Raw genomic sequence first — 25,528 nt, 5'->3', positions numbered from 1 at the left:
TCCTTTTTTTAATTTTTAATTTTTTAATTTAGAATAGATAACAATAACAGATAACATCTGTGGGGCTAAGATAACCGCAGTCCAATATGACTTATAAGGGCAAACAGAGAAAGCATAGCATTAGCACAGCAACACTTTAAACAGCAGGTCACAAGGCTAACACAATGTTAGCAGAGCTAAGCTACCACAGTCCAACATCAGCTAAATAGCTATTACACTATCACTGTCTGCGTTAAGACGCAATTAGTCCTTGCCCTATCAGACTTTCAGTACAAATGTGAGACTAGTGGAATACATGTAGGCTAAATGGAAATCATTAAGAAAACCCCAAATTAGTCAAAACTAAAGTATAATTCTTACATAATACATTTTACTTTTTGTGCTGAGGTTTGTTTGCATCTGAATATTTATCATTTGAGTTTGAATATGTACTTTTGGGAGAAATGTAAGTCAGCTGAACATCCTAAACAAATACATGAATATAACAAATGTGTGTGGCTGTGTGCTTCCGTGTATATATTAGAGATGTTCCGATACTGATACCAGTGTCGGTATCAGCTCCGATACTGCTTAAAACGCTAGTATCGGTATCAGGAAGTACTGGAGTTCTTATATATGACACACTGGTAACAGAGCGGTACTCGGTATCGGCCGGTACGCAAGTTCAGGTATTGGAATCGGTATCGGGAAGCAGAAAATGGTATCGGGCCATCTCTAGTATATATACAGTATGTAGGTTACATTTGTGTTAATACCGTGTAGGCCTGTTTTATGTAGTGAAGTTTTTTCTCTGTGGGTAAAAAAAAAGAGACACAAACAACACGTGCAAACGCGTGCATGTACACACTCATAGGCCACACACAAATGGGCGCCTTGTGATTCAATTAGTCAGTTTGCCATCTGACACAAAATGGCGGCCCGGTGCATGTGTGCGACATTTTGGGGCAAGGAGCCAAGCAAATACCTTATAGACACAGATGCAGGAAACACAGAGATCTTTTGGATTGTTTCCTTAAGTGCGTTCCAAGCCGTTCACAATCAGGACTTGACAGGGAAATATTTTTAAGGCATTGCGGTAGAGTCGTCAAGTGGAATGAGAACACACAACTGTCTGTGTGTGTGTGTGTGTGTGTGTGTGTGTGTGTGAAACTACAGGGTAAAAAAAGACAAATTTTTGTGCAGCAGAGAAGGACACCTGAGAAATATGTAACTCATCAACAACTTAAAGCAGTTTTTCACCACAAGTAGCCTACAGGCCTGATGTGTGTGTCAAACTGCACTATTTAGCTCATATCAATTAACTCTGTCTTACGAACTGCAATTATTGGTTGCCATAGTCATCTGCTGGCTTGAATATGTAAGACGATTTCATTTAAAGAAGATCAAATGGAGAGTTTTACAGGAAGGACTTCAATGAGCTGGTGTGTATTAAAGTGTCTCATTTGGAATAAGGATAGAACGACAGATGAGGTCTAAACCCTGAAGAGTTGATCTGTAATCACTTTTATTTAGGGTCAGCCTAAACCCAAATGTTTGTCTGTCTGTGTGTGTGTGTGTGTGTGTGTGTGTGTGTGTGTGTGTGTGCGTGGCAGTTAAACCCATTAGGTCATCCTCGGCTAAAGTAGCTCTCTGGGTTAGTATAAACACCGTAGCTGCTGCCACCCTTTGCTTTTTTATTAATAAGGGAACAAATTCCACTAATTAAGCCTGACAAAGCACACCTGTGAAGGTAAAACCATTTCAGCTGACTACCTCATGAAGCTCATTGAGAGAACACCAAGGGTTTGCAGAGTTATCAAAAAGAGCAAAGGGTGGCTACTTTGAAGAATCTAAAATATAAAACATGTTTTCAGTTATTTCACACTTTTTTGTTAAGTACATAATTCCATATGTGTTCATTCATAGTTTTGATGCCTTCAGTGAGAATCTACAATGTAAATAGTCGTGAAAATAAAAAGGAAACACATTGAATGAGAAGCTGTGTCCAAACTTTTGGCCTGTACTGTATGTCAACACGGTCTCACGGCACTTCGTGAAAATGTCACGTTATTTTTAATCTATTGATTCAAGTACACAAGAACACGTTTATCTCTGGGGGGGTTTTCGTGGTGGCCAGCACGAAATGGGAACCATCTATACGGAGGTTGGGTTTAGGAAAAGGTGAACAGGGAAATCAAACGTCACACACCCGGGACACGATCCACGGTCTCTGGGGGGGGACGCACGACAACGAACAACGGGACGGCGGAGGTTGGGTTTAGGAAAAGAACAACGGGGAAAGGACGCGTCACACGCGGGCCACGATCGGGGGTCAAAGTCCCGTGTTGTTTGACCCATCCACCACCCCAACCAACCATATCCACCACCCTTCCCACCAACCTTCTTAAGTGGATATTCAGGCATTTCATACTACTCGCTACCGTAGTCGCGCTGTGATCACGACATATGCTTCCCGTTGAAATACATTTCAATCAGGAGAGACTTCCTTGCAATTCTGAACATATTTATTGTAAATACAAAAATGTAAATGTAGACGTCTCTGGAGATTGGACTCCATCGAACCCAAATATCCTACAGGGTTTAAGGAAACCCAAACATATCCCCTGATGGAGTCCAGACACTGGTGGTGGTGAATGACCACCGGTGGCAGAAGGGGAGGAGGCGCTACGTCACTGTATTTCGTGAAACGACAACTGCCAACCGCGGAAGAGAGAGCAGATTTAAAGCAGGGTATCAAGCTGTGATAGGCTCGTGACAAATGGCCGACCCTGATTGGTTTAACTAACAACGACACAGCTGCTCTGATTACTACTGACAAGTGACGTACCATGAAACAGCTGATCGTTAGGAGTGATGGAAAAGGTATATGAAGTCTTCCTTTAAGAATTGACGCTGAGCTTCATTAGTTTACATTTACGTGCTGGCCACCACAGAAAAAAAAACACGAATCGACAGATTGACTAACGTGACCATTTCACGAACTGTAGTGAGACTGGGCTGTCTATGTGCAGTACGTTACCGTTCATTACAAGTTAAAATCCATACTTAAAAACGTAAAGTGTGAGAGTGCTTTTAAAGTTTTTGTACCCTCATCTTGGTGTGAGCTACAGAGTCACCTTAACCCTTGCGTTGTCTTTGGGTCAAATTTGACAGAAATATGGGTGTCTTTTTAACTTCCTAATTTTAATTAACCAAAAATAACATGGATGATTCCAGTCAACGCGGTTCTCAAGTACAACAAAAGAGCAGATCCCTAATTTCATTGAATTTGGGGTGTTTTGTTAAAAAAAAAATTTGCATTTGAAAAAGAAATTGAAACGTTTCAAAACAGTATCCCAACTGAACGTTGACATATACCAGTCTGGGAATATCTTTCCTTTGATATTAGTCTAAATAGTTCATAATTTCTGCTTTTTTTAACTCAAGGATTAGGTATAATTTCCTATAAATGAGGTTTAATGACCGGGAATTCCAAAAATAAGTGTAAAAATAGTAATTAGTTGGTGTTAGCGGTGTGTATACATGGTAGTGAAAAGAAGCGTAAAACGGCAACAAAATAAAAAAGAGCCAAAAACATTGAAAAAAGCTCCAAAAGTGTCGGAAAAAAAAGGGACAAAAACGTCAGAAAAAGTGTGTATTTTTTTTAATGTTTTGACCCCGGGAGGATGACAAGTGCATGGTCCAATGGAAGACAACACAAGGGTTAAGTTACTTTTACTAGCATGGAACTAGTAATTATTGGTTTTAAAAACAGGATTATGGACTTTTTTTGACCATACATACCACATCCTGTTACTGAACACTGATTAGTCATCGTTTGATCAAAAACTAATCCAAACAGGGCCGTGGACATTTTTTTCCATGCATGTCAGAACTGAATTTGAATTCTCTCTCTCTCTCTCTCTCTCTCTCTCTCTCACCCCTCCCTCCCTTTAGCCTCTTCTTTCTCATTTCATCTTCTGCCAAGGCCGGTACAACACTGCTAATTTAAGCAGCATGCTAACACACGGACACACACTTCATTTCCAGGACACTTCACGCACGAGGAGGCGAGGCCGTTGTGTGTTTTCATGTTTTTCAAATTGTGCGGACACGGCGATCTTTTTTTTTTGTTTTTTTTTTTTTGCAGACTCTCAAGTGGAGACACATGCGCTGTTATTTTGTTAAATCAACAAATGGGCTGATTTTGATTGGATTTGAAACAAAATGAATGACTTTCATTTTGGGATTTTTTTTTTACCCCACGATGATGGAACATAATGGGTTTTGGTGTTGCTGGGAATCTGCAAGTTCTCATGGTTAACATGACGACCTTCATCAGCAAACACACACACACACACACACACACACACACACACACACACACACACACAGTAATTGGTGCTTTAAGCCCCCAACATCTCCTTCCAACATCGAGCCACACACAGACTCTGTTATGAAATGTGAAATAAAATACCAAATGCCAGCGTAATAACACAGAGCAAGACAGCCAGTTCTGAAATTCGATTTTTATTTTTATTGTGTAGTTATCTAACTTTTTTTTTGGGGTGGGGGGGGGTTCAGTGTCCTCAGTGGGCAGGGAAACAGTTAACAGACAGCAGTAGCTTACTGGCAGGGTCTGTGGCTCCTCTGTGGTACCCAGGGCCGCCTGAAGGGGCCAGTATGGCTCACCAAACCCCACCACCACCACCTCCACCACCACCACCACCACTACACCACACCACACCACCCCCGATCCCTCCTCCACCTCGCGGCCCCCCCGGGGACCGCCGGCTCTCCTACTGTGCCTTCTGCAAGACCTGGCTTAATTTAATTAACGCTGTCGACTTTAAACAAAACCACATCTGAGCTGAGAGAGAGAGAGAGAGAGAGAGAGAAAGAGAGAGAGAGAGAGAGAGAGAGAGAGAGAGAGAGAGAGAGAGAGAGAGAGAGCAGGAAATAGCCAGAGATGGGAGCGGATCTCTCCGGTCAGACCGCTGACAGGATTTAATGGGTTCAGGGATTGAAAATGCTTTTCGGGTCTGTTTTTTTTAAAAAAAGAAGAAAAAAAGACATGCCAGGATTTCTTCTTTAAATAACTAATAGCAAAGGAAATGAAGGCTGGTGCTGGTAGGGAGCTGAAGGTGAGACTTCCCAGTCTGGATCCTCTAGATTCAAACTCAAATACTAAATGGCGAGCCGCAGGTTAAAAGGTGATTTTTATGGCTGTTTGGCACTTTGTAATTGAAGTTTGTCATTCCTGTAGTAGTCTGTAGTCTTTGGTTTAACACGTTGCTAACAGATACTTTAAAACAATGCTCTCTCTGTGTTTAGAGACGATGAATGAAAAAATCATGTTCAACTTAATTAATAAGGACTGTTGTACATTTTGTGTTTTGTTAAGTTATGTTACTGACGCAGCATTTAAGCCATTCTAAATCAGTGACATTCCTCCTCAGAAGTTTCTCATTTATTATATTTAACAATTATTGATAGATTTTAAAGCAAAGTGGGGGAACTTAAGAACCTATTTGACTAAATGAGACACTTCTACAGTCTACATTCTCCCCATTTCACAGATTCTGAGGGACAAATGACATCGATAGCTGCAATTTTTGGAAATGAGGTCGCATAATTATTCTGGACAAAATTGAGGTTAGATTGTAGAATTTCACAAACCAGATTCTCCACAAAAATGTAGGGTTGAGTTAATATTTTATCAAATTTTCTCTTAATAAAAATAAACTAAATGCAGATTTTGGAGGAGAGCGTCGATGTATTGAATTATTCACAACAAACACTTTATGTATCGCATGTCAAATATTGAAGTTTAGACTCACAGTAATGTAAAATTACATTACAATTTTGGGAAATATATAATTGTTAAAAAAAACAAAACAGGATTTATTGTTTTGGTTTAAGAATTATCAGATTAAGTTCATATTCAATCAAATCAACTTCCCGTTTTTAAAAGGCTAATTTGAAAACCTTTATTGAGCTATTTACCTCAGACAAAGTCAGACGAAGTCAGATAAAATCCCCTCGCCACTCTTTTAATATTTATAAAAACCCACAGACAAAAGGTAAAGGGTGACCAAGAGCATTTATTTATGAAAACATAAATGAATTAAAATAAAAGACTAAATATGGGAAAATATAAGAGGTTTCTACCTGACAACGCGGCTCACTTTGATAAAGTTGGACATATTAAAATATGTAAAATAAAACGTTTTTCTTCATCTGTGTAAAGTGTGTCACAGAATTATTCCACATATGACCATCTTCACATGTTACCCCTCCCTAGGTCCAATCACAAGCCAGTTTATTGGCTCGACGCAGAGTGTGTGTGTGTGTGTGTGTGTAAGCATGATTCAAAACCTTATGGCAAAAATAGAGTCATATCCAACCCTAATGGGAATTACAAAAATTAAAAGACTTTAGGAATGACAGTGAACAATAGCTTGTTTTCTTAAAAATCCAATAGATTTGGACATTACCGAGACTCCGAATGTCCCATTAAGATGGTTGTTCTAGCCCTGCACCTTATGTTTATGATGTGGAAAACATGTGGACAAACAAGTTAAAATTCCATTCAACTTTTGTTTTCATAAAAATGTGGATCCCCTAACCGTAGAACACGTATAGTAGCACTCACATGACCCCTGATGGCATTTCTGAGTAATCTCCTGAAAATATACATATGTGGCATGCCAAGATATAGAATATATTACTGTATATTATCATGGTACTGTCCTATTATTAGCTGGACTGAATATTCCTGAATAACCAGAAGTAATACTGGTGTGTGTGTGTGTGTTGTGTGTGTGTGTGTGTGTGTGCGTGCGCTGGTGTGTGTGTGTGTCTGTATGTGTGTGCATAGGCATAATTTGCGGGGGGGGGGGGGGTTACAACCCCCCACTAATCAGAAGTTTGTGTTCCTTTTGTAAGGTTTTTGTCGCGCCTTCAATGTTTTTGTCGCTTTTTTTAATACACGATCTCAACCCCCCGAATGTTGAACCCAAATTTACGTGTGTGTGTGTGTGTGTGTGTGTGTGTGTGTGTGTATGTGTGTAAAATTGGGAGAAAAAAAAACATTAAACACCCTCATGCAGACACATATAATTTTATTTCTATTTCGTTTAATGGCTTCATTTTCATGGTTTCATTATCGGAATAAACTTGATATATATATATATATATATATATATATATATATATATATATATATATAAATGTGTGTGTATTTGGTTGTTTATTCAGTCAGCATTAGCAAAGCTCTGAGGGCGAGCTGGAGACTCTATCAGACTGAACAACAAATTAACTAAAACAAACATATCTAACGGGGGGGAAAGAAAAATTCTGTTATCCTCGCTACACCAGCAAAGAAAAACAACAGCGAGACGGCACTCCGCAACCTGCTAATGTTAGCAACTGATGCCTAATTTCCTTTTGATTACAAAGACATCCCACGCTCTCCTCTCATGTGACGTTTAATTGTTTCTCAAAGTAAATCATCAACTCAGCAAACTAAATATGACAAACAACAATAACAAAGTTGCAGCGCAGGGAGACGGGAAGGAAGGGTATGGGGGAGAAATGAATTAATTAAAAGAAAAAGACCCATCGCCTGCAGTGGATGTGAAACAGAGATGAAAGAAAACAGACACGACTTTTTGCCTTAAATGAAGTGCGTTCACAAGCAGGAGCATATGGGAGGGCCGCAGCACAACAACAACAACAACGAAAACAACTTTAAACGGGCTAAAATGGCACTTTAATTATATTTCTAAATTCATCAGAAAGAGGAAATGCATGGAAATGCTAAAAAACATAAAGAAATAAAATCAGTGTCCATGTTCCTTATGTTAGTCAGTCAGCCCTGAAAAAAAAAAGTTTAAATCGAAATATGTAATGGATTCGTGATCTTAGAGTCGAAACCTGGATTTGGAGAATTGTGACACCTTTAGAAAGTGCTGCTACAGTGTCGGTACAGTCATTCCCCGGCTGAAATGACGATGCAGAAGACCCAGAAACGCTGACCAATCAGGGCAGATTGGGCTTTTTCAGGAGGGGGGTGCTTAAAGAGACAGGGTTAGGGTGTAAAGTGTGAAGTGTGACTGTATTTCCCTGTAGAGGAATCCAACAGCGGGACGTACAACAGTCTGCAATCACTGTTGTCGGATAAACAACACAGACGGTGCGTTCACTGAAAATGGTTGCCTCGTGGTGCATTCAAAGTTATTGTAAATTACCCTTTTCCCATCTAGTGGTTGTTTTTGTCGTTTAACAGCAATTTACTGGTAAAATAAGTTGTTGTTATAAGTTATTGTTATTACATTTTTAATAAATCTTTTCATTTGGACCATATGGCCTTAGCAATTAAACAAGCCATTCTTTAATGTCGGCAACTGTTCTTATTTTTAAGAATAAAAATATTTACTTATACTTATTATTTATTTTATATTTTTAATCGGTTTAGGCACCGGCACCGTTTCAAAAGCATGGCTTTAGCGCCGGTATCGGAAGAAATCCAAACGATACCCGAGCCCACGCATGACCCACACTTTTTGTCGGCATAACTCAACTGTAGCAGAAGCTGAAAGGAGCGGCAGCTCAAGGTGCTCTGTACCCGGCTCCTCCTTTGGTCGGCTAACTTTAGCTATGAACACCGCTAACCTTTACTGTCATGTGACTGGTTGTAATGTGCCAAGCACCCACGCTATCTCGGCTACTGTGAGAATGCGTTGGTGTGGGGTATTTGGCCTTCTACATGACAATTCTGCAAACATGAGCTACTGTATTAGAGCTGCAATGATGATTGTGTAAAGCCAGCCTGTTGGCTGGTATTTGAACTATGTGCGGTAGCCTACTCAGAGTTTTACTGTGGTGTTGTGCAAAAAAAAAAACATGAATCCATCTATCTTTCTCTTGCTCGCTCCCTCGCTCGCTGAGTGGGACTACAGCTTGTGGGAGGGTGTTCTTGTGCGTACTATGAAATCGCATCCTGCCGGCGCCACAGCACGGTTCCGTTATGTTTTACAGTGGACATTTGTGGTTGTTTGAACTGAAAAGGTAAAACCTTCTGTTTATGCCACATTTGGCTGAACTTCCAGTGCTCTTTGTATCGTGCACTAAGCACTTCATTCTGCACGGCTTTCTTACCCTCAAAACAGCCTTGACGAGCCTAAAAGTTTGTCTCCTACGTTGGAAATAATATGTCCACACGACGCTACACTTTTAGATATTACGATGTACGAGATAAACGAGAGAACATCTCCTACGTAAACGAGAAACTTGGCCGACATTGGCCGCTTAAGGTTTGTTTTTTTCACCTTGGTTCTCAAGGCTTACCTACATTCCTCTGTGTTTGTACTCAGAGCAGGTGCAGGCTGAGAGAGAGAGAGAGAGAGAGAGAGAGAGAGAGAGAGGCATGGCTAGCAGCTAAATATTTCTTCTCCTGCCACAATAGGAGGCAAAATAAATAGAGAATTGTCATTATTATTATTTTTTTGTGTGTGTTTTTTTTATGTTATTGTTTCAACATACCCTTTGAGGGACATGAACAGAATATGTTTATTATCCGACAGCAATTATACAATAATTATCCTGTTATTATAATAACTTTATTATATTTAAATTATTCTATCTATCTATCTATCTATCTATCTATCTATCTATCTATCTATCTATCTATCTATCTATCTATCTATATGTATTTACTCATTGTTGTTGTTTGTATGTATGTTTGCTGTAATGCTTTGGCAACACAGATGTATTGATTCTGTCATGCCAATAAAACATATTGAAATTGAAAATTGATATTGAGAGAGAGAGTGAGAGAGACTCTGTGTGTGTGTGTTATTTTATCTCTTAAGTTACATTCATTATAAAAACATCACAGAGCGTTAGATCATATGTAAATCTGTGACCCTAGCCCTATAGGTTATTGTAGACCCCAAAACAAATTTCTAAAATATAGATCTCACGCGCAATATAAAAGAAATGCTTACATCAAAAAATTTACAAATTCAATTTTCTGCACTAAATAGAAGGAAAAAAGACGAGGACAAACAGCTCTGTCGGCTGTTAAGAGCCATCGGCGCTATCGGCAGCAAGTTTAGAGGCTAGATCATCCGGGGGAAAAACTAAAAAAAGTCGAATGTGGACTGATCTGATCAGCTCACAGGGTTATGGGGTTCATTTTTACAGCCATGCACACTAACAATGCATTTTATATGGGACTTGTTTCTACAGCTTTGAGTTCCAACAAGAGACAGAAAACGAAAAACCTACATGCAGTGTCTTTCTAGTGATCTTAAACACAGTCAGTATCAAACACCCCTGACACAATTAACAGTCATCTGTTACTCTTATCATTTACTTTGAAATCCTGCACACACACACACACACACAACACACACACACACACACACACACACACACACACACACACACACACACACACACACACACACACACACACACACACACACACACACACCAGTATTACTTCTGGTTATTCGGGAATATTCAGTCCAGCTAAACAGGACGGTACCATGATAATATACAGTAATATATTCTATATCTTGGCATGCCACATATGTATATTTTCAGGAGATTACTCAGAAATGCCATCAGGGGTCATGTGAGTGCTACTATACGTGTTCTACGGTTAGGGGATCTACATTTTCATGAAAACAAAAGTTGAATGGAATTTGAACTTGTTTAATTAATGTAGTGTATGTCCACATGTTTTCCACATCATAAACATAAGGTGCAGGGCTAGAACAACCATCTTAAATGGGACATTCGGAGTCCCGGTAATGTCCAAATCTGTTGGATTTTTAAGAAAACAAGCCATTCTTCAATAAAAGTCTTTTAATTTTTGTAATTTCCATTAGGGTTGGATATGACCGTATTTTTGCCATACGGTTTGGAATCACGCTTTATGATTCCATGACCATTTTGGGTTACTGTAACTAACTGTTAGCTGCGCCTCGTTTCAGCCTATACTTCTTTAAATGTGGCTCGATGGTGTTTTTTGCCCCCAACTGCTTTCCTTCAAGGCACCTAACCTTAACCTTAAACCTAACCCTAACCATAACCAGTGCCTCCCAACGGTGCCTTCCAGGCAGCGCTGCCTGGAAGGCACCGTCGGGGGCAAAAAACACAGATAAACTTAAATGTGGGTGGATCTGTACCATGATCCATGGTGCTAGCTGTTCCTGATGCACTGTAACCATGGATGTACAGACAACAACCACGGGATACAGAAGAAAGCATAGGTATATTAGCATAGGTAAACGCCCCGTTAATTCCGAAAGAAGGGCATGAGATGGCAGGGCTGTGTGCACACTTAGAGAAATGTCGAAAAGACGCGGTGAAGGGCCTCGACTCCAAAAGAAAGAAAAACTCGAGTAATTCTGAAGTGGAGGTGCTGCTGCAAGAAGTTAGCGAAAAACGAGACATCATATTTAGCGTCAGCAGTGCATGGAATGCAATTGCCATAGACGATTAATGGTGCGTTCTTTTTGTCCACCGAAGTCGATTTACGAGTCAAAAAGAACACCCCCGAGGTCGTATATACGACTCGTCAAGTCGTCTGAACTCAGAGGACCCCGAGTTCGTTTCTCGTTTCTCGACACGGATGTGACGACACACTCGAGCTTCTAGTCGCGATTACAAGACAAAAAGAACGCACCATAACAGTCTATGGCAGGAATCAGCAACCTTAGGCACGGGTGCCACCATTGGCACGCGGTAGCTCAACCAGTGGCCACACTAGCAATAAGTGCGCATGTTCAAATCCGCACGTCAAATGGCCTCTTTCACAGCCATTGGCAGGGGGAACAGCCAGTACAGTAGACTGATTGACTTTTTCCCCATCCGCATTCCGCGGAAAAAATAACACTGCCTGAACGGGCTCAGTAGATGACGGCAGGCTTAATGCTGATATGGCACACCTATTAACATGAACATTTCAAAATGGCACTTTATATTAAAAAGGTTGCGCCTGGTCTATGGCAACGACTCATGCAGTGAACACTGTATCTGGAGAAGGGCGCAGAACTGATGAAGTATACAGTATAGGCCTAGCACAATTCATACACAATGGCATTTCAAAGTGTAAGTGTAGTGTGTATTTATTAAAACAAACGCACATACAATTACGTGTAAAATTATAAAGGAGACAAATATAAAATTTTGAAATTAGAAGGGACGAAAACGGTACAACTACTTATTTTGCGCTAATATGTCAGCTCTAAATTGTGCTCTTGAGTGTGCGTAGATCCTGTTCTTACCTAAGAACAAATCCCAAATAAGAAAACATTGGTGAATGCCAGAATCTCCGTGAAAACGGCGTAAGTGGGGTTTAGGAACCAATTTGTTCTTCAGAACGTTTTGGTGAATGACGTTCCATTTCAACTATACCCTAAACTGAATTATGAAAATGAACACCTGTCAGCAATCTGATGCTGATTTTCAATCAGCATCAGCATTTGACTCCAAACGAGAGTCTTCTCTCTTTCTGCTCTCTCTCACAACTGACGACAACTCCCATGCCAACAAGCAGGCAGAGAGTCTGAGTTTACTGTATTTTCTCCTGCAGTCTAAACACCTCTCCGTTTCACAGGCAGCAGGTCCTCTCCTCGTTTCTGTTCTCATGATGGGAACGGGAGGAAGCAGGCCGGATTAGTCACATCACGGAGGTGGGAACAGAGAGGCTTAGAGGAGACGAGCGCCACAGACATGAAGGCAAAGCAAGTTCCAAAACCTGAGTGTCAATACAAGACTTTACCAACCGTGGCGGTTAGGTGGTCAGACATTAGTGTGACGTTCTTCTACAGCGCATGTGTCAAACTCGAGGCCCGCGGGCTGAATCCGGGTCCCCCTCGCACATTTTGATCCAGCTCGTATACTGTATTAGTCTACATGCACGACGCTCCACTTCCTGGGATTTCTGCGATGCTTAAGGAAATTCCGCCGGATTTCACTTTTCACACTTTCTTCCTTTGTTTTGCCAGTTTAACCCTCCTGTTGTCTTCGGGTCAAATTTGACCCATTTTCAAAAAGTTTCTATATCCGAAATTTGGGTTTCTGTCAAACTATTTGTCAAAACAAATAACGTGGATGGTTCCATAAAGCGCTCTTCACAAGAAAAATATATGATCAGTTGAATTTGGGTGTGTTTTATTCAATTTTATAGCATTTGAGTAAAAAAAAAAAAAAAAAAAAAAAAAAAAAAGGCAAAAAAAAGCGCAGAAAGAATCGACAAAGACATCGGAAAACGTGACAAAAACGTCGAGAAGTGACACAAAAAAGCTGGGGAAAGCTTCAAAATCATTGGGGAAAACAAAAGTTTTAATTTTAAATTATGACCCAGAAGACCCTAAAAGTTGCATGGTCGACGGGAAGACAACACAAGGGTTAAACTCTGGTGGATTTGTGAGGACTATGGTTAACTGCTCCTCAGATCTCCGCAGGGTAAATCCAGACAGCTAGCTAGACTATCTGTCCAATCGGAGTTTTCTGTTGCACGACTAAAACAACTTTTGAACGTACACACGTTCCAGCAAAACAAGTTTCTTCCAGAGGATATTTTGCAGAGGCACCGTGGCTCCGTCCGGCGCTTAGCGCCGCCCAAGACGATTGCGATTGGTTTAAAGAAAAGCCAATAAACCAGAGCACGTTTTTTTTCAATTGAGGTTCACAATGCATTTTGTTGTTAGTTGCGCGCCAAACCAAAATACAGGAAACTGTTTTCAAACTGCAATTGCAATAATATTAAAGCACTGTCTGTGAATGTTACAGATTACAGGTATTTACTGGTGATACCAATGCATCTTGGGAAAATAAAGATACACTGCAGCCGGTATATTACTGTAAATTCAAATAATACAGTAAGAAACTGTATGTCTATTTAGAGTAAAATACTGTAACATTTAAAAACAGTATGCATGCTGTATATAAATAAGTAGTTTACTGGCTAGGCTGCTGCCAGTATATTACTGTAAATTACAGGGAAAAGTTTTAGTGTACAATATCATGCAAATGCATTCATGAGAATGTGTTTAGCAGAAACTTTAGCTTTGTATGTTGAAATCTTAAAGGTCCCATGACATGATGCTTTTTGGATGCTTTTATATAGACCTTAGTGGTCCCCTAATACTGTATCTGAAGTCTCTTTTATATAGACCTTAGTGGTCCCCTAATACTGTATCTGAAGTCTCTTTTATATAGACCTTAGTGGTCCCCTAATACTGTATCTGAAGTCTCTTTTATATAGACCTTAGTGGTCCTCTAATACTGTATCTGAAGTCTCTTTTATATAGGCTTTAGTGGTTCCCTAATACTGTATCTGAAGTCTCTTTTATATAGAACTTAGTGGTCCCCTAAAACTGTATATGAAGTCTCTTTTATATAGACCTTAGTGGTCCCCTAATACTGTATCTGAAGTCTCTTTTATATAGACCTTAGTGGTCCCCTAATACTGTATCTGAAGTCTCTTTTATATAGACCTTAGTGGTCCCCTAATACTGTATCTGAAGTCTCTTTTATATAGACCTTAGTGGTCCCCTAATACTGTATCTGAAGTCTCTTTTATATAGACCTTAGTGGTCCCCTAATACTGTATCTGAAGTCTCTTTTATATAGACCTTAGTGGTCCCCTAATACTGTATCTGAAGTCTCTTTTATATATACCTTAGTGGTCCCCTAATACTGTACTGAGTCTGTAGCATAAAATGCTATTGAGGAGGAGACAGGCTGGGCGGGCAAAGCAGAGAAAGGGGAGGTAACATTTCCCCTTATGACCTCATAAGGGGAAGATTCCAGATCGGCCCGTCTGAGCTTTCATTTTCTCAAAGGCAGAGCAGGATACCCAGGGCTCGGTTTACACCTATCACCATTTCTAGCCACTGGGGGACCATAGGCAGGCTGGAGGAACTCATATTAACGTTAAGAAAAATCATTTCATTCACATTTTCATGCCATGGGACCTTTAATTGATAAAGTCAGCAGTGACTCCAGCCATCGGATTAAAGTACCAGAATACCAGAGTATTACCACATGTTTGGTACTTGAATTAACATACCCAGTTACTTTCCAGGTCTGGAATTGATATTCTACTGTTATATTTCTATTAAAAACAAACAACAAGGCCCTTATTGTTTGACACAGCGTGTCTTTTCGCCGCAGGAAACGTCTCATCCGTCCCATTCTCACACACACAAACAGTCGAGAGAACAACATCAACCCTGGCAAACAAACCACGCTTCCTCCGTGCTTTTAACACCTTTCCTCCCTTCTTTTCTCCTCCCCCCACCCCCCCCACCCCCCGTCTCCCCCTCCCTCCCCAGACTGATGTACTGTAGACACAGAGAGGCGGGGGGAAAGCGGGGGGAGGAAGCGGGGGGAGGAAGCGGGGGACAAAGCGAGGCCGCGGCGGTCCTCAGAGTAACTGCAGGGGAGGGCCGCCAAATTATTGTTTGATATTTATACTGAACAAAATTTGAAATGCAAACACTTGTTTTTGCCCCCATTTTTGCCCCCACTTTTCAAGAGCTGAACTCAAAGACCTAAGATCGTACTTAGAAGAGAGTGACTGGTTTTCGGACCACCCCCCCCCAATACAGTAAAACTGCCCATTTTTAGAGTGGTCTTTTATTGTGGCCAGCCTAAGTGACACCTGTGCAATAACCACGCTGTCTATTCAGCATCTTGATATGCCACACCTGGGAGGTGGATGGATTATCTCGGCTCACTAACACAGATTTAGACAGATGTCTGTGAACAATATTTGAGAGAAATAGGTCTTTTATAGAAAAAGTCTTAGATATTTTGAGTTCAGCTCATGAAAAATGTGGGCAAAAACAAAAGTGTTGCGTTTATAATTTTGTTCTGTGTATTTCAAAGTTTTTTTTTTTAATTAGAATATGTCTGTAAATAGTCATTGACATGAATATAAAAAATAAACACAGCTGTAACAATAATAAATATGTCTTCATGGTCAAAATGATGATTGTTGTCATATATAGTACAGCAAGAGTTAAAATGTCTTCATAGCTGCATGCATGCGACTACATTATGGTGTGTTATAAACTATTTATTCAGTGTTTGTACACGGCTTATAAATGCTAAATGGGGTAACATTGATTTCTAAAAGAATGATTTCCTAAAAAAAAAAAAAAAAAAAAAAAAAGGAACCCGACAACAAAAAAGCCAACAGCTGTTTGTGTCCAGCTCCGACAGCAGCATCCTCCCCACGCATTCACAGAACCTGGCAACGTGTGCAGCTTTGTCTTCTTCTACAACTCTACAACGTGGTTTTTTTTCACGCATTGATCCAGCCCAGTCACCGACAAATCAATCAATCAATCAATCAATCAATCAATCAATCAATCAATCAATCAATCAATCTATCTATCTATCTATCTATCTATCTATCTATCAGTAAAAGGGAAACTAAGCACTTCAAACCAAAACTGTTCGGTGTCCCTTGTGTTGTCCTCCCGGGTGAAAACTTTTTTTGAATTAAAAATTTTTCTCTTTCTTGCTTTATTCATCGTTTTCTACGCCTTTCCCCTTTTTTTCTATACACCCCTTAAACCGACTTATTACCACTAGTTTAAAAATATTTTTTTCAAAATTCATGGTCAATTAACCTCATTTATGTGACTTTTATACCTAATTTTTGAGTTAAAAAGCAACAATTATGAAATATTTTGACGATTAAGTAAAAATCCGAGGAAGACGTTTGTCAGAGTTCAGTCAGGAAATGGCTTTTAAACCATTTAAATATTTTTTTTCAAATGCTGGAAAATATAACATCCGGAATTCAATGATATTGGTTTAAAAGCAACCCATGATTTTTTTGTGTAGAAACTTTGAAAAAAACGGGTCCAGTTTGACCCAGAGGACAACAGGAGGGTTCGAATGAATATTTTGCATTCCTCTTGTATTCATGTGTAGCCTATTACACCTCTGTGCTGCCATTCAGTCATACAGCTACATTTCTTCAGATTTAGAATAATAGATGTCTTTTGTCTATTTATTTTTCTGGAGCAGAATTCTTCCAGTTTATTACCACCAATTAAAGCAGCAATAACACCTCATTTAAAAAAAAAAAAAAAAAAGGCATGCTATCACTTACCGAGGACGGCAAGCCGGGAGGGACCTTCCGAACTTTCTTCGGGTGAACCTCTGAAAAAGAAAAAAGGGGGGAAGCAACAAATGAAGACGTAAGTGAGTTTAACAAGGCAAGAGGCGTTTGATTTCTCTCTTCCTTTTTTAAAGAAGGCTCCGGTTTGATTTGTTTGCACTTAATCGATCACCCAGGGAGGAAAGAGCGAGGCCGCTGACCGCCGTCGATGCGTTTGCAAAGCAAGCTTTCACAAGCGGCGCACAATAGGATGCAGGAAATAAAAAAAAATTAAAAAAAAGACGGACCACATAAAAGGACGGGTGGATTTGTTTTTCTCTTTTTTTTGGTTTGATAAAAGGAAGCAGGGCAGCCCTTGACGTGTTTATTTTATTCTTCAGGGTTTCTCTCAAGGGGAGCGAGGGAGCAGTCTATTAACTGGGAAGGTAAGACTTTGATAGAAAAATGAAAGGGCACTTTTATTTTTATTTTGGCCCAGAGTCGTCGTGTGTGTAAGTGTAAGCGTGTGCGTGCGTGTGTGTGTGTGTGTGTGTGTGTGTGTGTGTGTGCGTCCTCCCAAGGCTAACATTACCAAGGCTACATCACGGCCACTATTGTCCTGTTTTCTAAAAGACTTCCCTGTATGTTTTTGTTGTTGCTCAAAGTCCCCTTTCAAAGCACCGACACACACACACACACACACACACACACACACACACACACACACACCGACAAACAGGACAGACACTAACACGCACTCACAATGCTCGGCCTTCTAAACAAGAAAACAGTGTGGTCTGGGATCAGTGCAAGTTCAAATGTTTGACATGGAAGCGAAGGAAGACGATAGACATGCTGCTTCATTTCTTCAGTCTAATAATGAGAATAATGAGTATGTATAATGATATTAAGGCCGAAAATCTGAAAAAAAAAACATGACAAAACATCCAGATTTAGACAACCCCAGTGCAAATAGAAAAAAAAAAAAAAAAAAAAAATAGATAATCGCTGTTGTTCCCAGTGTAATTTCCATTGTTTTAGGAATCAAATGTGTGTGTGTGTTAATCTTAAAACAAACACACAACAAGGCAGATCATCATCAGTAGAAATATTGCTAATATGATAAGGAAAATGGCACTTGACACTGTAAAAAAAAAAAAGAAAAGTCTTCCAAAAGTTGAAGGACTGCAAAAAAGATATTTATTCATTCGTTTATTTTAAGATATATTTATGTAAAGCTCGTAATCAGACCAAAACAGAATCAGTCGATTTTATTTCACAGTTTTCAGCGGGGATCTAGATTGGAAGATCTGCAGAATGTAGCAGACTTTTTATTTTTGTTTATTTTTCTTGTGCAGAAGATGTGCTGACAGCCTGAGGTTTATGTTTTTTTTTTATTTGCTTAAAATCTTTGGTATGGCCCCGGTCATAAATTGTGCATATTGCTCTATAAAGTGAGTGAAAGGACACCCCAAGCTAGCATTTTGAACTGAAAGCGTGGGGGGGGGGGCGCTTGACAGAGATTTCCAAAAAAAACTGTATTTAATTTAATTTATTTTTATTATGCAACCTTGCTAAACCTGATTATAACAGCCCTGCAACAAATCCTACATAGAGGTTATAACCTCTGAATGAACGTTATTCTGTTTCTTTAGGCTGTAATGTAGGCTGCTAATGATTGTATTGTGTTGTATGTTGTAGGTATTTCTAATATGTTGTCCACACCTTTCTGTAAAAGTTCCAACAAAAACGTTACCACATTCATAAAGGGAGGATTTAGCAGGGCTGCGGTATTAGACACATAGATTTTAACATTTTTATTGTTAAATCTTTAAGGTATTCCAGATCCAAAAATTGTTTCTCTCTCCATGCTATTCATTTATTAATCAGTTCTCGACAAGTGAACCCTCCCCCTAAATGACGAAAAAAAGCAACGGTATTCAACTGTGTGTGTGTCTATCTGTGTGTCTATGTGTGTGTGCATAGGCATAATTAGAACTGGGCTTTTTTTTTTTTTTTTTTTTTTTTTTTTTTTCAAAGTTTTTGTTCCTTTTTTAAGGTTTTTGTTGCGTCTTCGATGTTTTTGTCGCTTTTTGCAACATTTTTGTTGCCTTTTTCAGAGTTTTATGTGTGTGTGTGTGTGTGTGTGTGTGTGTGTGTGTGTGTGGCAGGTCAAAAATTACGTCTTTGTTCTTTGGTGGTGTACAGCTTACACGGAAATATGACTAAAGGCAATTACTCACTTTTGAGGTGGGGGTCATTCTAGCAAAAGCCATAAAATTTCATGGGTAAAAAAAAAAAAAAAAAGTAAAATAGGTTACCAAATGGAAATTCACATCTATGATGTCATGAGAATTTTAGAGAGTAGAAAAATATGGTCCCAAGCCAGAAAATGTGCAGAAAGCTGAGCCTAAGTCATCCTCTCGTCGTGAGACCTTTTGTAATAGAGGAAGCAGTTTAATGAGCGAACGTCTCGCTGTGTCTCTCTCTGTGTGAGTTCCCAGTGTCTTGTGTAAGGGGGAGTGTGTGTGTTCACAGTGTCTGTGTAAGGGGGAGTGTGTGTGTGTGTGAGCGCCGTCTCACCCATGGCGTCCATAGGCAGCGTTCTCCTCCGCGGGTTGGAGCCGTAGTGCTGGTAGTACTGACTGGCCGGCTTGGTGGGCGACGCCGCGCCGGGACTCCCCAAACCCATCTCGCCACCCAGTATCGACTGGTCGAGAGACACCGAGACAGACAGAGACACAAGCACAGAGAGAGAGAGAGAGAGAGAGAGAGAGAGAGAGAGAGAGAGAAAGAGAGAGAAAGTGAGAGAGAGAAAGATTGTTAATGTTGTGGCCTCGCCACTCAAAAGAACCAGAAGGACGCATCGTTACCCCACAAGGAAATGAGAACAAAACACAAAAACATATTCCAGGTTTGTACAGATCCTGAAGACTGTAGCACATAGCCAAGCCAGCCATAACAGAATATAATATTACCTTTAATAAGGATATTACAATTTGTTTTTATAGATAACGACAATCGCTTCAACTAAGAGGACTTTTTCAGTGTTGGAGTGCAAGATGTTGATGGCTGTTTTACTAGAATGTTTGGTTACACTTTACTTGAAGATATCTACATATGAGTGACATGACACTGTCATGAACGTGTCATAAACATTATGAACAAGTCATAAACGTTAATGACATAACGCTTCTTTTAGTGTCATTCGGTTTTTGACATGTTAGCGTTAGGGTTCATGTGTTCATGACACTGTCATGTCACTCTTATGTAGATACCTTTAAGTAAAGTGTTACCCAATGTTGTGAGAGACATTCCTGGAATATTTCAATGATACAGTCATGGTGCTGAAGTTAGTCATTTCGAGGCAAGCTGGAACGTTGTCAGTAGTGTTGTGTGGATTATTTATTAATCCCACAAAGAGCAGTTAGTTAAGAGCAGCCACAGACAACACAAACATACATAACAGCACACAGGCCTACACCCCAGAGGGTAGATAAATGATAATCAAGAAATAGATTGGATCCATTTAAAAGTCCAAAATGCAGAAGGGATGAAAAGAATTAGAGTGGCGATTAGTTTTAAAAGAAGGTCAAATATAACAACATCGTGATGGCAACAGAGAAAATTCACTCTGAGGAACATGATCTGAAGATGACAAAATGCTTGATTACAAAAAAAATGCCTTAAATGCCTCTGTGTATGTGTGTATGTCACTTTTATGTAGCTACCTTCAAGTAAAGTGTTACCAAATTTTCTTCTCAGCAGATATGTTGGTCATAACAGCAAGGAGCTAGCAAAGCAGTTTGGTGTTTATAGCTGCGGTAATCTTTCAGTTTGGGAAATCCCACGATCTCTACAAAGCTAACGTTAGCTTAAGATAATTTTGAGAGCGAATTGCCCCACAATATGAATACAGTTTGAGTATAACTTTTATTTTGTTGGTAACCGTTGTTGTGTCATCGCAATATTACACTCTAGGGGTTGATTTAACGTCATATTATTGGCACTTCAGTGATACCATACAATGCCCGGCAGAAGAGCCTCGGTCCTAGCTGCATCACTGTCGTGCCAATAACGACGTTAATCAAACCCTCGAGTGTAATATGATATTGCTTGAATGTGGAAGGAATCTGAAAAATGTCGAGCATAATCAGAATGTTGAGAACATATGGAATATATATCACTGGAAATATTGGTCACAATTGAAGTGTTGAGGATGACTGGTAACAATGTCTAGCACAACTGTCATTGTTGATCTGATACGGTTGAATATGCCAAACAAAGTTATATTTAATGTAACTGGAACGTTGACGGAAAAATTATCTGAAATATTGTCCGGATTCTAAACACAGTGTGTGTTAGTAATGCTACAGAATGTCAGAAGAGAGAATGTCAAATAACCGAAATATTGACTGCCGTCAGGAATTTATTTTTCAGCTCCAATCTATCTGAATTGACACTAAATGTAAGCAGTCAAGAAAAGTAAACCCGTCAGTTCATATTTGTGTTTAGGCATACATGTCTGTGTCTTACATTACACATGACCCTGTGTTACTGCTCTAAATAGGTCGACAGAGTATTAATACGGAAGTCCATGTCTGTCAATATTAAAATGAAATAACTTAATCAAAATTGAAACGTCAAAATGGCAAAATGTGATTTTCAATTTGATGCTTTAAAATGCACACTTACTGCCAAAATTGAAACTCCATTAAAACATGTTTGTGCAGTTTAAAGCGTACAAAAAGATAACGACAGACAGACAGACGTATAGACAGATATTGATAGATAAAGACAGACAGACAAACAGACAGACAGACAGACAGACAGACAGACAGACAGACAGACAGACAGACAGACAGACAGATAGATAGATAGATAGATAGATAGATAGATAGAGATGGATGGATAGATAGATAGACAGAGACAGACAGACAGAAAGCTAGATAGACAGATAGCTAGAGATGGATGGGTAGATAGATAGATAGATAGATAGATAGATAGAGACAGACAGACAGACAGAGATAGATAGATAGATACATAGATAGATAGATACAGACAGACAGACAGACAGAGAGACAGACAGACAGGCAGATAGATCGATAGATAGATAGATAGATAGATAGATAGATAGATAGATAGATAGATAGATAGATAGATAGATCGATCGATCGATTGATCAACAGCAGAAAAGCCAAATGAATAAATAAATAACTGCCCACTGGATTTGATTTCGAAGCCGTCTAACTGCCAGGAACAAAGCCAACTCCCGACACCGAGCCGATAACGAAGAATCAAACGGTGGCATGTGACGGTATTTACCTCCTCATGCTGCTCGGCGTGGAGACGCTCATCTCCCCCAGCTCCACAGCTCAGAGTCTTAACTTCTCTGCTCTCGGGCTGCTTCCTCTCTCCTCTAACTGGGACTCTTTGTCACGGCTCAAACTTAGCAAACCGCTCGCACATTGTCCCGCTAATCAACGACTCGGCAGCAACAAGTGGCGTCTGGGCTGATTTGGAGAGAAGAGAACGCTTGAATAAAAGGCAGACAGGAGGATGGAGGAGAGGGTCTTTCTTTCTTTCTTTTTTTAAAGTGGCACAAAAAGTTAGCAAGGAGTGAAGAGGTGAAAAAGAGCCTTCAAATAGACTCCACCACTACTCCGTTAAAGTGTAGATTTTTTCTCCCCCCCCAGCTTTCTCGTTAAGTAATTAGTGCGCAGTGTATTTAAAGCAGAGGGTGAAGGATTGTGTTTGGAGGGGGGAGAGGGGGGAGGGGGGGGGGGGGATGGATGTTTTTCGGGGCTAATCTGAATTCTGATCTGCGCGTCCGTCCTCTCTGTGGCTGAATACAAAAGTTAGCTTGGCACTGCCGGGCCAAGGAAGGCTTTTCTCATGCTAAACAGGGCCTAAGTAGGCCAATTACAGGGCCAGCCTCGGTCTCGGAGCCATTCACCGGCTTAAAACAAAAGGGCCCTTGTCTTAAATAAAGTCAGTCACACACACAGAGAGGGAGAGGGAGTCAGACACAAAGGCACACACACACACACACACACACACACACACACACACACACACACACACACACACACACACACACACACAATCACACACCGATTCAGTCATCCTGTTCCTCTGCCCGTGTGTGTGTCAGTGTGTGCGAGAGTGTGTGTGTGTCGTCGAGGGTAAAAGGGGGTTCCCACTAAAACAAAAAGGGTCTCATTGATTGTGGCGCTTTTCTTTCTTTGCTGTTCTTTGTTTTTTTTCTTCTCGTACTCGTACAATCGAGCCAGGCCAGGCCAGGCCAGGCCAGGCCAGGCCAGACCGGTCGCCCCGGCAACTATAGACGAGCGGCAGGAGAGACAAAATGCCCGTCTGTCTCTCTGTTTGTCTCTCTTTACCTGCTCGTCTTGCTGTCTCCGTCAGCGTTACTTCATTACACACTATCTGTTCAATACAATTGCGTTATTGTGGATGCCGAGATGGGAGTAGTCAGATTAAGGTCTTAAAGGGGCGTTCCGAGAATTTAGCGTTTCACGTGCATAACATTGGGTGACCAGTGTGAGATGGATTGGAAAAACAATGGTAAAAATTGAAGCAGCAGAGGCTGAGATATCCTGAGTTTTAGCCCCTTGTATGGGTCAAGCTCTAAAAACCACCGGATCCTACATTTCCCATAAAGCAATGCAATTGATAGCCGCTTTCCCCTGCTCGGTAAACAACTCCACACCCCCCAGTTTGCAACACAAGCCTTCGGTTATACAGTACATTTAAAGTCAGTTACTATTACAAGCATATACATTAAAGGGGCTGTGCTCGGGAAACTGTCACAGACCTTTACCCAATACGTCGAAACGCCCAAATTTTGTGGCATCAGCGTGACATCATTCTCTGCTCATGACGCCATTACTCCACTAATTCAACTCTATTCAAATTGCTTTATTGGCATGAATGTCATAAATAACAATATTGCCAAAGCATCAAGGATAATAATGTGAGAAGAAATGCATACATACAATTCATTGAGTAAACTAGAGTATATACATTTAAAAATAAAAAGCCCCGCTTCGGGCTACATGCTAACATCAGCATGCTAATGTGCTCCTAATGGCAATGTTAAAGTGCTGATGTTTAGCAGGTTTAATGATTACCATGTTCAGCCTCTTCATATAGCGTGTTAGACATGTTGTTGAGATTTGCACGTGTCGGCTCCTCTGCGACCTACCTTTACCCATAAGTCCCTGCTCTGCAGAGATCCACAGAGGTATTTATAAGTAGCTTCATATTATGTACAAATCCAGCCTTATATTGTTGTGATAATCATCAGGTTCACTCCCGCTCGCTTTGTCTCTTGCTTCTTTTACCTACAAGATCTTGTCTTTCTCTGTCTCTATGTTTCTCTCTCGCTCTCTCTCAAACAAACACACACACACACACACACACACACACACACACACACACACACACACACACACACACACACAAAACCAGAGGTCTGTTTCTCACAGAGCTGACTGGGCTTCGGTACCCAGCTGCTCACAGAGACGATATTAACTAAGATAGATTACCAAAGAGAGAGAGAGAGAGAGAGAGAGAGAGAGAGAGAGAGAGAGAGAGACAGGGTAAAGAAAGAGAACAGGAACTCTGAGGAAGGGAGAGATGGAGAGAGAGAACAACAGAAAAAAGTGGAAGATTTTGTAGAAAAGGGTAGAGAGAGGGAAAGAAAAAGAGCGAGAGAGACTCAGAGCAAACAGCAGAACGGAGACAGACATGAGAAGAACAGAATGAAACAGTTGTCAGGATGGATGGCTGACTGTGGCGCAGCAAGTAACCCACTCCCCCTAAAAAACGACAGATTGTCATTTTAACATTGCTCTTTGTGTATGGATTAAACAAGCGAGATATGACATGTCAATTAGCGAGCTCTAGAGATGTCGGCAGGTGTATTTCTTTTTTTTTTTTTACTTTGGACGGAGCCAGTTAAACTCTTTTCCCCTGCGTCCAGTCTTTATGCTAAGCTAGGCTAACCACAGCCTGACTCTTTGCTTTGTACTCACACACAGCCATTAGAGTGGTACCTTTGGTGTGACATCACTATTCCTTTCAGGATGTTCCCTTTACAAGAAACAAAAGGGGCATTTCTTATAAAAAAAAAAAAAAAAAAAAGAGCATGAGTTTTCTGTCTTCCTCTCTTTTCATTGCCCCCTCCCCTCTCATTTTCCCCCATCCTCAATTTCTAATTCTCCTATGCAACGCTGTGTCCTCATGTGACTGGGAAAGCAAAGACTGAGATGTCACCAATTTCCACCATCACATCTATGAGAGGCAGAGAGAGAGAGAGAGAGAGAGAGAGAGAGAGAGAGAGAGAGAGAGAGAGAGAGAGAGAGAGAGCAGGAACAAGTCATTAAT

The 25,528-nt window shown here is 40.4% G+C and overlaps 1 protein-coding gene across 4 annotated transcripts in view; it reads right to left on the bottom strand.

Annotated features, from left to right (window-relative positions):
* Nucleotides 1-25,528, bottom strand: part of tcf4 (transcription factor 4) — a 302,082-nt gene that overhangs the window by 116,722 nt on the left and 159,832 nt on the right. For all 4 annotated transcript variants that reach the window (XM_028601084.1, XM_028601086.1, XM_028601085.1 and 1 more), the window contains 2 exons: nucleotides 19,703-19,829; nucleotides 17,132-17,181 (listed from right to left, as the gene is read on the bottom strand). In XM_028601084.1, the coding sequence (XP_028456885.1) occupies nucleotides 17,132-17,181; nucleotides 19,703-19,829 (177 nt within the window). The remainder of the gene's footprint in view (nucleotides 1-17,131; nucleotides 17,182-19,702; nucleotides 19,830-25,528) is intronic.

Source organism: Perca flavescens, chromosome 16 (genome assembly GCF_004354835.1).
Source record: "Perca flavescens isolate YP-PL-M2 chromosome 16, PFLA_1.0, whole genome shotgun sequence".
In the NCBI taxonomy this organism is placed as follows: domain Eukaryota; kingdom Metazoa; phylum Chordata; class Actinopteri; order Perciformes; family Percidae; genus Perca; species Perca flavescens.
This window is presented reverse-complemented; position numbering and strand designations above follow the sequence as displayed.